The sequence below is a fragment of the Bos javanicus genome, chromosome 5, assembly GCF_032452875.1.
Source record: "Bos javanicus breed banteng chromosome 5, ARS-OSU_banteng_1.0, whole genome shotgun sequence".
Classification (NCBI taxonomy): domain Eukaryota; kingdom Metazoa; phylum Chordata; class Mammalia; order Artiodactyla; family Bovidae; genus Bos; species Bos javanicus.
Window position 1 is genome coordinate 65,917,122 of NC_083872.1, and position 18,184 is coordinate 65,935,305.

Here is an 18,184-nt window from a genome sequence, read left to right on the forward strand (position 1 = left end):
TCATCATTCAGAAAGAGATGCTGCTGTTGGTGATGCGGTAGTGCTCTTGCTCTCTGAGGAATCTGGGGTCTCATTTTCTGAGCACCTGAGGTTCTAAGGGACATGCTTGGTACTCACTGTGTCTCATTTCAGCCTCACAGCAACCCTAAATGTATGAGACAGGTGTTGTGTCCATTTTTCCAGGGAAGGGAAACAGGCTCAGTGCCTTTAAACGCTCTGCCTGCTGCCCAAGTATATAACTAAGTAGAAGGACTTCTGGATGCCCATTTCACCCAATCTCTGTCCATTACTGCACTCTGCCTCTCCTGGAAGTCTACATATCTTCAAACCACATTTAGATCCTCACCTCATGCCATACACCAAAAGACAGTGTGCCTTGGGCTGATGCATTTCCTCTCTGGAAGATAGAGTTGAGCAGAGCCTGGAGCTGTGCAAAATAGCTTTTCTCAGGATAAGAGAGACTGACACTTCCATTACTCTTTTCATTTCTAGAAAATGAAGTGCTGGCCCCAGCTCCAGCTCCACCCCCAGAAGGTGAGTAAAAAATTACGGTCTTACATGTTTAGTCTGCGAACACAGACCATCCATCCCAGCGTGATTTGTCCTCCATGGAAGCTGTGAGTATTAAGCTAACTCCTGGCTGTCACCGGTTTGTAATCATAACTGTACCTTGTGTTTATATAACTTTCTTATGTTAATCTGCTTTGGATGGCACATCATACACTTATAAAACCTATGAAGTTAGGCCAAAGTTCTTATGCTCATGCTTTCTCCTTGTGGAGGCTGAGTCTCCAAGGGGCTGAAGGATTGACAGTGCTTTTTCACACATAGCTAAAGGTAAACAGAGCTAAAGGTAAACATATATTTCTTCCTTAGTCCTGGAAGATGAGCAGCCATCTCCTTACTTGAATTGTGTCACCATCAAGAACCTCCAGAAACTCCCAGGGGAGTTTCCAGGAAGGTTTGGTGGCCTCAAATGCTCAACAGCAAAAACTGCTCCAGGCCCTAGTACTCTGTTGTCCAGCAGGTGGCAACAGAAAACAAGCAGTAAAGAGTTCCAGTGAATTTGGCAGGTAGAGGGAGTGTCTAGCAACACAAGTGAAGCCTGCTTTTTTTTAATCCAACACGCAAGGAAGAGAACGAGATTGGAAGAATGGCAAGTTCAAAAGGAAACTCCAGAACCTTTTGTCTGCCCACTGAAATGGCCCCCACGGTGGAGGCAACCAGAATTACATGCATTTTTCTATGAAGATGGGCCTCCCTGGTGGCTCAGACGGTAAAGAATCTGCCTACAATATGTGAGACCTGGGTTCAGTCCCTGGCTCGGGAAGATCCTCTGGGTCGAGAAGATCCACTGGAGTGGCTACCCACTCCAGTATTCTTGCCTGGGAAGTCCCGTGGACAGAGGAGCCTGGCGGGTTATAGTCCACAGGGTTGCAAAGAGTCGGACATGATTGAGCAACAACACTTTCACTTTTCTTTACCTATCAAGGCACCAACGTGCCCTCTCACACAAGATGAGAAACTGGAATCCAGTAAATAATTATTCACAGGATATTTTCCATGTGCCCTAACCCTTTAGAAGGATACAGAGCTTACTGATAGCTGTGTGCAAATATACTGTATTTAGAGTGGAAGAACCATTAGTAGGAAACATTTCCCTGTATTCAGTTTGCTTACAGTCAATTAGATAATAAAATACGGCTCAGAGAACAATTAAGTAAGATACACTGGTGGCTCAGTGGTAGAGAATTCGCCTGCCAATGCAGGAGATGCAGGTTCAATCCCTGGGTCAGAAAGATACCCTGGAGAAGGAATTGGCAACCTACTCCAGTATTCTTGCCTGGAGAATCCCATGGAAAGAGAAGCCTGGCAGACTACAATCCATGGGGTCATAAACAGCTGGACACGACTGAAGTGTCTTAGCATTCATGACAAATAAATGAAACAGCCTCAGTGCCATTTAGTTCAAACGGGGGCAAGCTCAAGTTTAGTTTTCTTTCAAACCTACGTGTGACAGTTTTCTTAGGAACTTCTTTGGTATGTTTTCTCTTTGCACACACAGATTTATGTTTTATTTATTTTGCCAGCACCGAGGACGCTGAGAACCTGCAGGCCAATACAGATATAACCTTTCCTTTCTCTTCTCCAGATCAGCAGCTGTCACTGGGTCACTGCAAAGTTGCCCTTGTTATGCCGTGTTTCATATTTATTATGCAATACTGACCCCCTGTTCCTAAAACAAGTCTTCTCCCAAACTCTGCTAAAATTATTCGTATTAGTTCATTCAGATTCAGATGTCTAGTCATCAATCAAAAAAAAAAAAAAAGAGAGAGAATTCAAGGTTGAAACAATTCTTTTCTTGCATAAACCATAAGTCAGACACCATTTGTAGGTATCTAAACTATTGATAATACAATTTTAATTAGAGATGCAAGCCAGAGGGTCTCATCTGATAAAATCTGACATTTTGGCTCCTGTGTTGCTTTTTTTTGCCACACAAATTAACCAAGAAGGTTTGAAGAAGGTTCTTCAAAAAGTCTATCCCTTTTTGGGGTCTAAAATGAAGTGCTCAACATTTTATACTCATTCCATACCAGCATGTTATAACATGGTCTCAGCATAGCTAAGCTATTTTAAAGAAATCTGTATTGCATGTTTCTATGTGTACTTTTTTTTTAACATGATCAGATTTATTAGCTGTTTTTATTAAAAGTTTAATGTGACTACATTATCATTTTTCAATTCATAATAATTCACATATAGTATAATAAAGGAGTATGCAGCATCATTTCTGCTCTGTTCTGTTGTCATTAATTTCTTGATTCCCACTTCACCTCATTGCTCATCACACAATTAAATGCTTTATTTAAGATACTTTATAAAATGTGCTTGTACTTTCCACACAGAACCAAACAAAGAGAAGGAGGCTGGAACTGCACCAGTAAAAGGTGAGTTGAAGAGAGGAAGAGTGAGGATGAATTCAACAAAGTTAGAAGCAGAAAGAGCTTGGTCATGATTGCCAAGGAGGCCCCATAGAATGTGTCCTTATTAGTTAACTATGATTCCAGATGTCCATTCATCAATTTATAAAGACAGAGAATTTATAGTTGAAACAATTCTTTTCTTACATATACCATAAGTCAATCGCTGTCTGCAGAATTCTAAACTCACATGATTCTAAATGGAGAGATACAAACCAGAGGGTCTCAACTGATACAATTTTATTCTTTGCTCTTGTATTTATTGCCACTCAACTCAACCAAAAAGATTAATATGGGCACCCAAATATTTTCTTTGAAACCACTGTACAGTTGCAGATTTTATCCCCAACTTTTTAATATTATCTAGAGGTCTGAACTATTGGACTTCAAACTTTCTTAAAATGTCTGTCTATTGTTGGAGTCTAAAATGAGGTGATCCATACATTATGCTATTTCCACACCAGTATGTTATAATATGGTCTCAGCATAGCTAAGCTATTTTAGCAAAATCTATTTTGCATGATTTTATGTACACTTTTCCCCCAAGGTGATCAGATTTATTAGCTGCTCTAATTATGTTTAATGTGACTCTCTATTATAATTTACCAATTTGTAATTCAGGTATAGAATAATAAAGGAGTATATAGCATCATTTATGCTCCATTCTATTATCATTAATTCTTCTCTCCCCACCTCCACTTCGTTGAAATGAAATGTTTTCTTTAAGATACTTTATAAAATGTGCTTGTGCTTTCCATACAGAACCAAACAAAGAGAAGGAGGCTGGAACTGCACCAGCAAAAGGTGAGTTGGGGGAGGAGAGTGAGACTGAATTCAACAAAGTTAGAAGCAGAAGGAGTTTGGTCATGATTACCAGGGGGCCCCATAGAATGTGTCCTTATTAGTTAGCTATGATTCAGATGTCTATTCATCAGTTTTTAAAGAGAGAGAGAGAGAGAATTCATGGTTGAAACAATTCTTTTCTTACATATGCCACAAGTCAGACACTGCAGGATTCTAGACTCATATGATTCTAAATGGAGAGATACAAACCAGAGGTTCTCAACTGATACAAACTGATGTTCTTGCTCTTGCATTGTATTTATTGCCACTCAGCTCAACCGAGAAGATTAATACGGGCACCCAAATATTCTCTTTGAAACCACTGTACAATTGCAGATTTTATTCCTGACTTTTTAATATTATCTGGAAATCCAAACTATTGGACTTCAAGCTTTATTTAAAAGTCTAAAATGAAGTGATCAAGCTTTATACTACTTTCAAGGCAGTATGTTATAATATGATCCCAGCATAGTTAAGCTATTTTAGCAAAATCTGTTTTGCATGATTCTATGTATACTTTTTCCCCAAAATGATCAGATTTATTAGCTGCTTTAATTAAGTTTATATGTGGTTCTATAATTTCCCAGTTTGCAATTCATGTATAGCATATTAAAGGAGTGCATAGCATCATTCATGCTCCATTCTGTTATCATTAATTCTTCTCTCCCCACCTCCACTTCGTTGAAATGAAATGTTTTCTTTAAGATACTTTTAAAAATGTGCTTGTACTTTCCACACAGAACCAAATAAAGAGAAAGAGGCTGGAACTGCACCAGCAAAAGGTGAGTTGGAGGAGGGAGAGTGAGGCTGAATTCAACAAAGTTAGAAGCAGAAAGAGTTTGGTCATGATTACCAGGGGGCCCCATAGAATGTGTCCTTATTAGTTAGCTATGATTCAGATGTCTATTCATCAGTTTTTAAAGAGAGAGAGAGAGAATTCATGTTTGAAATAATTCTTTTCTTACATACACCACAAGTCAGATACTGCAGGATTCTAGACTCATATCATTCTAAATGGAGAGATACAAACCAGAGGGTCTCAACTGATACAATCTGATGTTCTTGCTCTTGCATTGTATTTATTGCCACTCAACTCAACCAGGAAGATTAATACAGGCACCCAAATATTCTCTTTGAAACCACTGTACAATTGCAGATTTTATCCCTGACTTTTTAATAGTATCTGAGGTCCAAACTACTGGACTTCAAACTTTCTTAAAAGTCTGTCTCTTGTTGAAGTCAAAATGAAGTCATCAAACTTTATACTATTATCAAACCAGTACGTTATAATATGGCCCCAGCATAGCTAAGCTATTTTAGCAAAATCTGTTTTGCATGATTTTGTGAACACTTTTTCCCCAAGATGATCAGGTTTATTAGCTGCTTTAATTAAGTTGATATGTGATTCTATAATTCCCCAATTTTCAATTCATGTATAGCATATTAAAGGATTACATAGCATCATTTATGCTGTATTCTGTTGTCCTTAATTCTTCTCTCCCCACCTCTACCCTGTTGCTTATCACACAATAAAATACTCTCTTTAACGTATTTTTTAAAGTGTGCTTGTACTTTCCACACAGAACCAAATAAAGAAAAGGAGGCCGGAACTTCACCAGGAAAAGGTGAGTCAGAGGGAGGGAGAGTGATGCTGAATTCAACAAAGCTAGAAGCAGAAAGAGCTCAGCAATGATTACCATGGAGGCCCCCAAAATTTCTCTGCAGTATGTTTCATCAGTGTGGTTTAGAGTTCTTCCTTGGCATTTTACCTGCACAATCTAATCAACATTAACAACAAATGGTGCTTTGATCAGTTTTCATCACATTTTCAAAAGAAAAGCAGCAATGATACTATCACAAGAACTTGCTGGGATGCCAGCAAATTTATTAGTAGTTTCCAAGTTCCCATGTGCATGTGAAGGAAAAGAGATGTCTGGTCTTCTTGGGATTACACCTATTTGGAAAGCTTTCTTGATTACCCAGATTTTTTTTAATTGAATGTTTTCATGTTAGTGTGTAAACTGTTCCAGGTTTCACTAGTAATTTTGAAAACTAGAACCCCACAGATATCCCATAGAGGGATAATACAAGTTTAAGTGAACATCATGTTACTCCTTTTTGAATTGGAAGCATTCATTTCTGTACTATTATTCTAGTCTCACTTTATATAGGGATAGTCTAGTTTTAGAAAATGAATAATCTTTATCATATACTTTTTCATGGATCCATGAAATACTAATTCCTTTGTTTCCCCATGGAGGAAGTCGTTGTCATTCCTGACCATTTGTCTCAAGTCAAGGGGCATTAGTCTCCTATAGAAGAAAGTTTCCACTGAGGTAGATGACAATTTTGCTTTGTATATCCGTATCATCATTTAAAATTTTTATTTGATATTTGTGCAATGAAAAACATATTTTAAATTCTGGAATAATCCATTATTTCTCTTTTTTTCTGGAAACCCCTTCTGTTTGTTCTTATTATCTTAAATTTTATTAACGATTTCCTATGATATTTTTATCTTCTATACATTAGTAAAATACTTTTTTTTTCTTTCTTTCAGTAACTTGGACCACTTTTTTTCAGCTAACTTGAATTTACAGCTTTCATAAATGAATACCTAATGTTAGTACACTCACTTTGTCCTTGACCTTCAGTGGCTTCCATGGATAGAAACATGAATGCTAATCCCGGCCACATGGACCAGTCTGAAGGTTATTTGCTTATGGAATGCAGAGAGTGCAAACTCCTAGAACACCTTCCATGAGATGGGTTCAAGGAGGTTTGGACATCCTGGCTGAAGTTATTATAACATTATTCTTTACAAGGCTGATGGTGTACACCTCTGTTTCCAGATTTGGAAAGGTGCTTGGACCAGGCTATAAGGCTTAACCAACAGAGCAGATGATGTAATCCCAGAAGGCAAACTGTCAAAGTTTTAACAAAGCCTGTGCCTGACCCTTAATCTGAAAAGCCATATTATATTTGTATGTTTAAATGAGAAAATGCCTACCTTTAAGTTAAAATCAACCAACCAACCAGTCTACCAATCCAAAAAGCTCTTTATGCAGAACATAATATGATGAAAGAGCAAGGTCATTATGACCAAGAAGGGCATTTTGAAATTAGTAACATTTTTTTTCTGACATTTGCAGAAGTTAAACAAGGTCATGGCCACATGCAGTCACATGCTCAGGAACATAAACTGCCATGTATGTGTTTGCTCTCCATGCCTAGAAAGCAAATCGATTTAGGATAGAAAGTGACATCCCTAAATAAAGAAGGTAGGTGGTGGAAGTTATTTCTAAATATCCAATCCCCTTCAACTATTCCTTACTTTCATCAAGGACAGGGAAATTTCAAAGAAAATACTCAAGTGAAAAGTAGACACAATAATCATTGCTACATATATAGCCCTGGCTGAGAAAGAATTCTTGCATGAACATGAGCAAGACTGACAAGTGCAACAGACCTGCCTTCCAGTTTACACTAGAATCCCTGTCCTTCATCCTCCCCCAACCCTCAGTCCATCTAATTGTTTCTAACCATTCAAGGCAGATGCTACTTTTTCCCATGACCATCCTAACTTACTTTCACTTCCTCTCCTTTCTCCTGATTTTTCCTGGACTGATTGTGTGTGTCATTAAATCACCCTTTTCTCCACTTAATCTTGTATTAATTGTTCACTCCTTTTCCTAACAGGCTGTAAGCTTTGTGATGGTCAGGCACCAAGTCTTAACACCTCTTTGGACCTCTCATCTCATTTCTTCCAGCATCTGGCAGAGAGCTGCATATGGCGATCTCCTAATAAATACCTGTAGAATGAATGATCAATTGAATTTCCGTGCTGACTTAGCTGCTGAGCATACAGACAATGGTAATCTAGATAGATTTTAATTTCCATTTGCTGGGCAGGAGGATGAACATCCATCCCATGCATGCTCTTAGTAAGGTTTGGAATGGGATGCCAGTGCTTGTATTATGTATGCTCATCCTAAGACCACATGGATGATATAAGATCAGCCCATTTAACATTACTGGAAATGGTCACATCTGGATTAGAACATTTCTTGCACTTTAGTGTACTATCTAATTAGTTGAAGTATATTCAGTTAATAGCTCTAAGATGCTCGCTATTAAGAACATTCATTAGATTGATTGTAGTTCCATCAGGACAAAGAGAGAACAAATAGCCATCAATCTCCCTTTATACCACATACATGACATACATTCTGGGCTTAACTTGACCTTCATTTATAGAAACAGAGTCATAGAGGGCATGTCATTAATCATGGCTCTCTCTGATGATGTTAATCTAATTTTTAAAAAGAGAACAACATCCATAGCAACGCCATCTTAATATCTTTTCCAGATTGACTGCATCATTCTGAGACAACCTGGCGATGTTCTGAATTTTTCTTTTTTTGTAGTTGCAGAATGTTGTTTGATTCTGATATCAATCTTACCGGTAGTGTTTGTGACTAGATGTGCCAACTTTTCACATCTACGGAGTCTCTGGTAAACAGCTGATTTCTCAGGAAGTGGTTTATTATTTGTTTATATTTGCTTGTTTGCCCCTGGACTTGCCTATCTAGGTATCCTGTTCCCTAATAGTGCCCACTGTCTTGGAATTGAAACGATCAAGATGACAATAAAGAAATGGGTTTAACCAAACAGCAACATTGGAATTTAGATATCCCTTTCAGAGTGATCGTACTGGAAGATAATGTCTTTGAAAGAATAATGCTGCTGTGGCTTAGAATTCTTCCGAAATAATCACAGGTAGCAAATCAGTGGAAAGCTAAGTATAGTATCTATATCCTCAGTGGGGCCAGAGATCTGTCTTCTATTCCAATATTCATTTATTCATCTCAAATATCCACTGAGTATTGGCTATGTGCCAGGGGCAGGTCTAGGAACTGGGTCTTGCTCTCTTAGAGCCAATTTTAGGGGCTTTAGAAGGAAAAGTGGGCTTCCTTGGTGGCTCAGATGGTAAAGAATCTGCCCTGCAATGTGGGAGACCCAGGTTTGATCTCTGGGCAGAGAAGATCCCTTGGAGAAGGGAATTGCTACCCACTCCAGTATTCTTGCCTGGAGAATTCAATGGACAGAGGAGCTTGGTGGGCTACATGGGATTGCATGGGGTCCATGCAACCTGGGGTCGCAGAGTCAGATACAACCAAGCAACTCACACTTTGACTTGAGAGGAGAATACCATTAGTAGAGGACAGTAGATTTCAACTTTGGAAGCAGACAACTGTGATGGAGAGCCATGGGTGGAGGATAATGTGGGTGTGCAAGTGTGGTCATACTTTTTTTTTTTTTCTTTTGATCAATCAACATCATATGTGTGAACTTAGTCTAATGAGACTGAGTCTCTTCTGTGCCGAAACGATTAGCCCTGTGGGGCATTTCAAGTCTGGTTCTATGAGTGGTTCCGCATCTATCAGTAGCATAAGAATCAGAGATCAGCTTGCAGATCAGTACTCATCCTAATGCCTAAGTTCTGATATATACTTTTTAATTTTGAGACTTACCATTTTACAGCCAGTATATTTTTTGGTAAGCCCAGCTGGGTCGTTAATGCCACTCTTTATTTTTCTTCCAGAGAAAAAACTGCCCTTGGTTATTGCTGCAACAGAAATGAAAACTTTTTTTTTCCTCAGGCATTTTCATTAACATTACCACAAACCATCACAAATGAACCCTGTGTGTGTTTACTGTCTCATAACTTGAGATGAAGAGTCTTTCTTTTAGCGTGAATGTGGTTGTAAGATGAGGAAGTGAATCAGTAGAAGTTCCAGAAAATTTCTCCTAAATGCTAAGATTTCTTAAATGAAATGATTTTTTTCTCCATTTAGGTCCATTTACATCTGCAATAACATTGTCTTGGTCTGTATATTCTAACTACATGATTTATTTATAATGAATTTTGTTAAAAGTTAATGACTATACTTCAACATTTTAAAACACAGCCATTATAAAATGAAACATTGATTTAATAGATTTGGGGGGAAACTCATTAAATAAATGCATTTATAGTACAGTGAATCCTGATTTCAGAAACACCAAAGTGTGAAGACATGTGTCTCTTTCAGAAAATACCATAAATTAATCAAATGTCTCAAAACATGATGAATTAATGTTAGCTGTTTTTGTTATTGCCTTCCATATTGATTGTTGTTGCTGCTGTTGTTATTTTGGTGACATATGCCAATATTTACTACAACTGACTATCCTGCTTGAGGAATTCATAAATTCATCTGTATGAAACAAAGTATTATACCTGTATTTAATTGAGGTTTGTTTACAGTACATTTTAACTGTATATATTCTAAAATATCAACAATTGTCCTAAGTATGTATACTTTAAAAATTAATTTTAAAAAGGCAATTTAAGTTAAACATAGGTAGGAGTTATTTTATGCCCAAGAGAGCTTGAAGAATTATAGGAATGGACACCTTCTACATCTCTGGGGTTCTCTCTCTCCCTTTCCAGATTTTTCATATGGACCCCCTGAAAATTCCAGGCTTGTAATATGGGTTCTTTCTCCATTTTCCAGGTGTTCTTCATCAGGAACTTCAATGTTGAAAGAATTATTTTTATGATTTTACAAATGCTGTTTTCCCATAACTTAAAGACACATAAAATTCAATTTTGGTAAATTTCTCTTCTATGTAGCTCAGGAAGATAGTTCTGTTGCTTTCAGTTTGTGATGTCACATAGGCCATATCTTTAGCCAAAAACAGATGTTTAATTTTCATCACCATTGTAGTTGCTTTTAAATAGAAATAAGAAAAAATGACATATTTTGCATTTTTTGTTTGCAAATGATCTTTGTATAATGCCACACCTTTCATATGTGTGATGTTGGATTAGGCAGAGCCCCAAAGAGTTGGATGTTCAATTTTCCTCCAAGCAGTAGAACCTGTTTTTCTATGGTACATAAGGAAAAATTCAACCAGGCAATTTTTTTTTAAGGAGTTCAGGTCAGAATCCCAACATCTTAATTTTATTTCCCAATCTAAAAGATGACAGGAACAAAACTACTTTATTTTTTTTTTTAATGTCAACATTTTAGTTTTATTTATTTATTTTAAAATTCCATCTCATTTTTAATCGGAGGATAATTACTTTACAATGCTGTGATGGTTTCTGCCATACTTCGACATGAATCAGCCAAAGGCATACCCATATGCCCTCCCTCTCACCACCCTCCCCAACCTACGTCTCTAGGTTGTCACAGAACAGCAGCTTTGGGTTCTGCTTTATTTATTTTGACCATGCCACATGGCTTGCAGGATCTCAGTTTCCTGACCACAGGTTAAATCCAGGCCGCAGCAGTGAAAGGCTGTGATGCTTTCTGTGTGGTCCCTTAATAGTCTAAAATAATTGTACATGTTCCTCAAATGGAGAAGGCAATGGCACCCCACTCCAGCACTCTTGCCTGGAAAATCCCATGGATGGAGGAGCCTGGTGGGCTGCAGTCCATGGGGTCGCAAAGAGTCGGACATGACTGAGCGACTTCCCTTTCACTTTTCACTTTCCTGCATTGGAGAAGGAAATGGCAACCCACTCCAGTGTTCTTGCCTGGAGAATCCCAGGGACGGGGGAGCCTGGTGGGCTGCCATCTATGGGGTCGCACAGAGTCAGACACGACTGAAGCGACTTAGCAGCAGTAGCAGCAGCAGTTCCTCAAATAGTCTTATAATTTAGTGGACTTTGAAACTACTCACCCATCAAATTTTTGCTTCAAATGTGGCTTCTCTTTTCATTTTAGTTTTATGAAAGTGTAACCTCTTTTCCCAATCACTTGCATTCTAAACAATTAACTCCAGGGTTCATTAGGGTTCAACAGGCACTGTGTACAAAGTAAACAAACAGCAACCACACCTGTATAAAATGCGGTGTTCATTTCACTCAAAATAGTTCTATTTCCTAGTTAGTATATAATAAAGGAAGCTGCTTTCTAGGATTTGGTTGCGCTTTCAAACTTCATTTTTAAGATTTTTTACAGGACTTTAAATCAAGATTCTTTATGTATTTTAGTAAATAAAGGCCTTCAAATAGGTTACACGAATAAAATACTACATACTGAGTTAAATGTATGGCAAATGATATAGAGACATTGCAAGGCGTTTTATTTTTGGTTATGTAAAATTTTAATTATATAAGTTTTCTAAAATGCAGAATTACCCTAAGAGCTCAGAAATACCTCAGTTCAGTTCAGTTGCTCAGTCATGTCTGACTCTTTGTGACCCTATGGACTGTAGCACGCCAGGCTTCCCAGTCCATCACCAACTCCTGGAGCTTGCTCAAACTTGCAGAAATACCTAGACTTCCCCAAATGCAAAGAGTTTGTGGAAAGTAAATGGATATTCCAGGAGAAAAGGATTCAAGCATGAACTAAGTTTGGGAAATGCTAATACTGTATCATTTCTGATCTCCATCCTCATGAGCACCAAAAACTGAGATACCTTTCAGTAACTGCATACAAACAACACTATAAAACACAAACATGAAACTTCATTTATCCTAGTGTTTCCCAAGCTTCTTTGACCAAAGAGATCTTCCTCTGAAGAATCTTCAATCCCACAATACCCAGTGAATCACCTTTTGGGTTCTGAAGATATGACATTAAGGTTTTCTATACATTGCATTAGTTATTTTGTTAAAAAAAAAAAGTAATAAAATACATCTTTGGTTGACAGTTTAAGAAATTTCAGACTAGTAAATAATATATGTTGTAAATATACTAATATGTTGTACCTGTGCTATTTTACTTCTTGTCAGGACTTTTTAAAGCACTTTTTAAATCAACAGTCTCATGTGTTTGTTTTCTGTATCCTATTTTATATAGTCATTTAAGTTCGTATTTTGAAGCCCACAATTATTCTAGTATTTTAAGTACGAAGATTATTAATATTTACACTAACACTAGTCTTAATGCTTTGGGAGGAAAGGAGCAGAAGTTTAGATAAACACCAAATACCTATTTAACCATCTAAAATGTAAGACACTTTGAAATTCAGACATTTTAGAAAAGGGAATATTCAGTGTCTTTGTACAAATACTACAAGGGATATTTTGAATTTTTTAAATGGGTAAATATTGGATTGGCAAAAAAAATGAATCATGTTTTTCTGTAAGATGTTACAGAAAAAAAACAAAGAAATTTTTTGCCCAATCCAATATCTTATAAATATATATAAAGAATTCATAAATAGTTTACAAATTGGTAAATATTTTTCAGATTATATTGTCCAACACCAATATAATCTTGGGAAAAGATAGATAAAATTCCTAAAATAACTACTGGTGAACTTAGTATAACGAACTGATACATACTAGTTATTGTTGACTTTTGTTTCCTAAATATAGAAGGAGAATTAATTATAAGGCTTTCTGAGGGCATTGAGTTATCAAACTATATAAAAACATATATGATTTTACGTCTGTGTTCAAATGAATGTGGTATATGAGTGATGCTGTCAGTGACTTTCGCTACGAAATAAGAACTCAAAATGCACCTCCATTGTTGATTTCATCGAAGTTAGATTATTTGCATTAATTTTGTTTCTAATTTACAAGTACACAAAAAGTTTGCATAGAATACCAATTTTAAAGCTACTTTCATTGAGATTATCCAAATCTCTCACTCTTTTACATTTGTTTATTTTTCTCTTTCCCCTATAGTTTAATCTTTCAGGTGCCAAGTCCTCTAAGGCTTACTCATCAGTTGAGTGTTTTGTGTAGTTTCTCTGCTTCTTTTGCAGATTCCTCTTTTCTCAGGATACTCAGGATGAAGTTCTTTTCTCCTTGACTTTTGACTCCTCTTTCTTATTTCAGATGAAGAGGACGCCTCCCCTCCTGGTGGCCTGCCTCCAGGTTAGGATGATTCCAACTCCCTTCCCCACTTTGCAATGCATTATTGATCGACAGTAAAGGTGATGGGTTGACAGAGTTGCTTGCTGAGACCAAACCCAGAACAGGGTACCCCTTCTTGCCAGCACCAAAGAGGGAAAATGTTGGCTTTAATGGCAATTTTTTTTTTAACATCAGAAACTTTTTAAAAAGAGGCTTTCTTTGTGAAATAAATAAAAATAGTAATTCTTGGATATAAATTTTAGGGGCAAAAAATGTGTTTCATCTCCAGCTGTATACTCTTTTCCCTTGTTCTTTAGATATGTGGATGTGTAAAACTTTATTCTTATTTTTTAAATAGGACACATACCTTTTATAGATGTTTTCAAAGTTGAAGCTCTACTGGTTTTCCATCCAGACCAACTTGTAGTGTCTTTTCTCCCCATCATTGAAAGAGACAGGATTTGGGGGATCTGAGAAGGTTAAAGCCAGCATTCCGTTTTCTCCCCTCCCCCTTGTGTCATCCAAATCACACTTTCCTTTCAGGTTTGGGTAGTCGGGCTCTGGAAAGAAAAGATTCAGGTGAGCACACACCGGAAGCAAGGTGTCTCGACCTCATCCTAATATAGTAATCACTAATGGCCTCACTTCCTGAAGCGGTATTTGATTCTAATCTTGGTTTTATTCACTTTGTAGCTTTTATAGCAATCTTTTATTACATTCCTCCGACTAGAAAACTAATGCATTAAGAAACAATTAATTTTGCATGATACACACACACACACACGCACACATGAATTCAGAAATCTGGCCACATACACCACAGGTTCCTTTGTTTCATTATCACTATCATTTTAACATTTGGCAAAGACATAGAGACGAAGAGACTTTTAAAATCACCATTCCTGGGATGTATTGACATTAAATAATAATTCCTATTTTTATAGAAATTTGCATACACTTAAAAAGAATACTGCCAAATGTAACCTGCTGTAGCCACAATTCTGGATGGTTATTTATTCTTTCATTTATCCAACAAATGTGTTTGAGTGTGGACTGATTCTGCTATGGACCTCTTTGTGGGTGGGGCATTTTTGCAGACCCTTTCTGAGATAGAAATGAGTAAAACAGAAAATCCAAGTCCTCACATTTCAAATATTAATGGCCACACTGCACTATTACAAATATACACAACATAAAATTTTAACATCAACTTGGGTATTTTTAAAAATTGTACAGTCGCGTGACATTGCTTAACTTCACTGTGAGAATGATGGTCTCTGGATAGGAATACTAAGCATGATTGACACATGGGAACTAAAATAACTAAATCTACATTTCCTCCTTTTCAAGATACATTAACAGGTTGAGTGTTGGCAACCCATGCACTTTTTTTTCCAGTTACTAGTGGCTGAAACTGAATTTCCTTTCATTCAGCTCTCAGAGACAGAAGAACTTTCTACAGTTCTCTCTCCTGCTCTCCTCATTGGACAGCTGATTGATACCTCCTAAGCACCTGGAGTGCAAACTAGAAAATGCAAAATAAGCTTCATTTCCAGATTGTCTGTCTTCATGGGAAAGCCTCAAAGAGATTATTTCTCTTTCTGTTTTTCTAGTTTTTCCCTCTCTCTTTCAGGATGATCCTAGAGTTCTTGAAACCTGTGCCTGCAGGTCACGATCTGTTACTTAATTGTCAAACTAAGGCCACATCATACAACCATCATGGAATTATCTAATCACACAGCAGTGAAGAGTCTAGACATATGAGGCCAGGCTTGGCAGTCTGACCTTTCCCACTTGACCTGTAAACTGATCCATCCCGTTAGTCTTTTCCAACTCAGCTGTTGTTTAGACAAGGCTTTATAGCCTGTCACCTAGAAAAACACTAAGGCTCTGCTTTCATAGCCTTCCCACGGGTATTTATCAGTTCGGGGATAGGCAGAATTGGGAAACAAAGGAAACTTGGCTGCCAGGAAAGAGTAACAACCTTTCTGAGAAGTTTTGCTATTCCTAGAAATTAGATTCCACCTGGAAAAAATAGCCCTTTAAGAATGGGAATAGCTCAGTCTCTACTGATGGCTGTGGGGAGGTGGATGGAAAGAATGATGTTATATTTTTCCAGGCTAATTAGACAAAGAGAAGCTTCTGTGCTGACAAGAAAACCAAACCCAGGTAAGTCTGCCTAAAAAGAACCTGGCCCTGAAATGATCCTTTTCCTCCTTTCTGCTCATTAGAATGGTCTATTGGTGAATCACCAGTTGGGGAGGAACAGGACAAGCAGAATGCCAACAGTCAGCTGTCCATCCTGTTCGTGGAAAAGCCTCAAGGTGGAACTGTGAAAGTTGGTGAGTTCCAAGCATTAAATCCTGGTCTTTTTTTTTTTTTTTAGATAAAGATGAAATTCAAAAAACATAAAATTAAGCATTTTAAAGTGAGTGATCAGTAGCTATTAGTACACTCAACTGTATAACCAAGCACCAAAATATATTCATCACCCCAAAATTCCATGGACAGAGGAAGCTGGTGGGCTTACAGTCCTTAGGGTCACAAAGAGTTGGACACAACTGAGTACACACACTCCCCAAAAAGAAACCTTGTATCCTGTCCAGCTTTATCCCTCTTTCTCCCTCCCCTAACCCTGGCAACCAATAATCTCTTTGTCTCTATGAATGTCCCTATTCTGGATATTTAATATAAGTGGAATCACACAATAAGATGGGACCTTTTGTGTCTGGTTTCTTTCACTTAGCATAATGTTTTCAAGGTCTATCCAAGTTATGGCATGAATCAGTGTTTTATTCCTTTTTATGGTTGAAAAATATTCTACTGAGTGACAGCTATCATTTCAATAATCTGTAGCACAGAGTGTTGAGTGCCTGGACCCTTGCCAGGGTAGGTTCAAATCAGTCTCCTCATCTGTAAAATGGAGATAATACTACCCATGAAGTACTCTGAATAGTCCCTGGCATATCTTCAAGTGGAAGCCTCAAGGTGAAACCGTGAAAGTTGGTGAGCTGATGTTTGCTGTCATTACAACACAGCTCATTCCATAAAATGATTATAAATCTGCACACATGCTGGATCAAGAGTCAATGTCTCAGAGGAAGCTGATCAGACAGAGGGTTTAATTCTGGAGATATTCATTAAAAAATATTGACTATATACCTCCTGTTTTAGACATTGTGCTAAACACTGAGTAAAATATGTGAGCATTCAGAATTTACAGACTTAATGGGATGAGCAAACAAGAAGAAATTAAACAAACAAATCATCACAAAAGCCATCACAAATGCCATGAAGGAAACAAACAAAGTGGTAAGCCAGAGAGTGACCAGGGGGTCTAGGAATTTTAACTAAATGAATTTTCATAAGGAATATATTATGATCAAAACTAGTCTTTGACACCAAATGTTTTGCAAATGAACACACAGCTGACTACAGTCTAAAATTACTTCTTTTAAGTCTGGAATATAGAAGCACACTGTATATGAATAGAAATGCTTGTTCTCCTTGTGTTTCTGGAAGACACGAAAATGCTGGACTGGCCACTGGGCTAGAATTTTGATGTCCTTTAGGTCTAATGGGTCAATACAAAGAGATAGGAGACTTTACTTCAAAAAGATCAGCTTCATTTAGTCATATTCTTATAACTCCAGTATTAACATCATCTTGCTCAATAAAAAGGATGGAAAAAAATCCATATATCTATATATATGCATATATATATTAATATATGGTATGTTTGTATTTTATCATTTTTTCTTTCATTTTTTCATATTTATGCATACTCATAGAGATATTGTGGATTTGGTTTTAGACCACCACAATAAAGCAAATATCATTATAAAACAAGTCCCAAGAAATTTTTTTCTCCCAGTGCATATGAAAGTTATGTTTACACTATAGTCTATTAAGTATGCAATAGACAGTTGGTTGCAGGGTTGGATGGCATCACCAACTCAATGGACAAGAGTTTAAGTAAGCTCTGGGAGTTGGTGATGGACAGGGAAACCTGATGTACTGCAGTCAGTCCATGGGGTCACAAACAGTTGGACACAACTGAACGACTGAACTGAACTGAGTGTTATGTTTTAAAAAAACAATGTACTTACCTTCGTTAAAAATGCTTTATTGCTAAAAAATGCTAGCCATTATCTGAACCTTCCATGAGTCATAATCTTTTTGTAATACTAACATCAAAGATTACTGATCACAGATCACCATAACAAACATAACAATAATGAAAAGGTTTGAAATATTGCCAAAATGTGATACAGAAACATGAAGTGAGCAAATGCTATTGGAAAAATGACTTGCTCGATGCAGGGGTGCCACAAACTTTCAATTGCTTTAAAAAAAAAACGATAAATTTGAAGTAAAATAAAGCAAAGTGCAGTAAAATGAGGTATGCCTGAATAGATTGTTTTATACACATTACATGTGCTTGGATTCCAAATAAAAATTATTTCCACTAGTTTCCCCTTTGTTCCTTTTC

The 18,184-nt window shown here is 37.2% G+C and overlaps 1 protein-coding gene across 11 annotated transcripts in view; it reads left to right on the plus strand.

Annotated features, from left to right (window-relative positions):
• MYBPC1 (myosin binding protein C1) overlaps positions 1-18,184 on the plus strand; it is a 100,771-nt gene that overhangs the window by 18,972 nt on the left and 63,615 nt on the right. For 4 of the 11 annotated variants that reach the window (XM_061417068.1, XM_061417070.1, XM_061417071.1 and 1 more), the window contains exons 2-9: positions 493-534; positions 2,910-2,951; positions 3,747-3,788; positions 4,568-4,609; positions 5,411-5,452; positions 13,675-13,713; positions 14,236-14,271; positions 15,924-16,034. In XM_061417068.1, coding sequence (XP_061273052.1) covers positions 493-534; positions 2,910-2,951; positions 3,747-3,788; positions 4,568-4,609; positions 5,411-5,452; positions 13,675-13,713; positions 14,236-14,271; positions 15,924-16,034 — 396 coding nt within the window. The remainder of the gene's footprint in view (positions 1-492; positions 535-2,909; positions 2,952-3,746; positions 3,789-4,567; positions 4,610-5,410; positions 5,453-13,674; positions 13,714-14,235; positions 14,272-15,923; positions 16,035-18,184) is intronic. The other 7 variants (XM_061417072.1, XM_061417074.1, XM_061417075.1 and 4 more) reach the window with 7 other exon arrangements.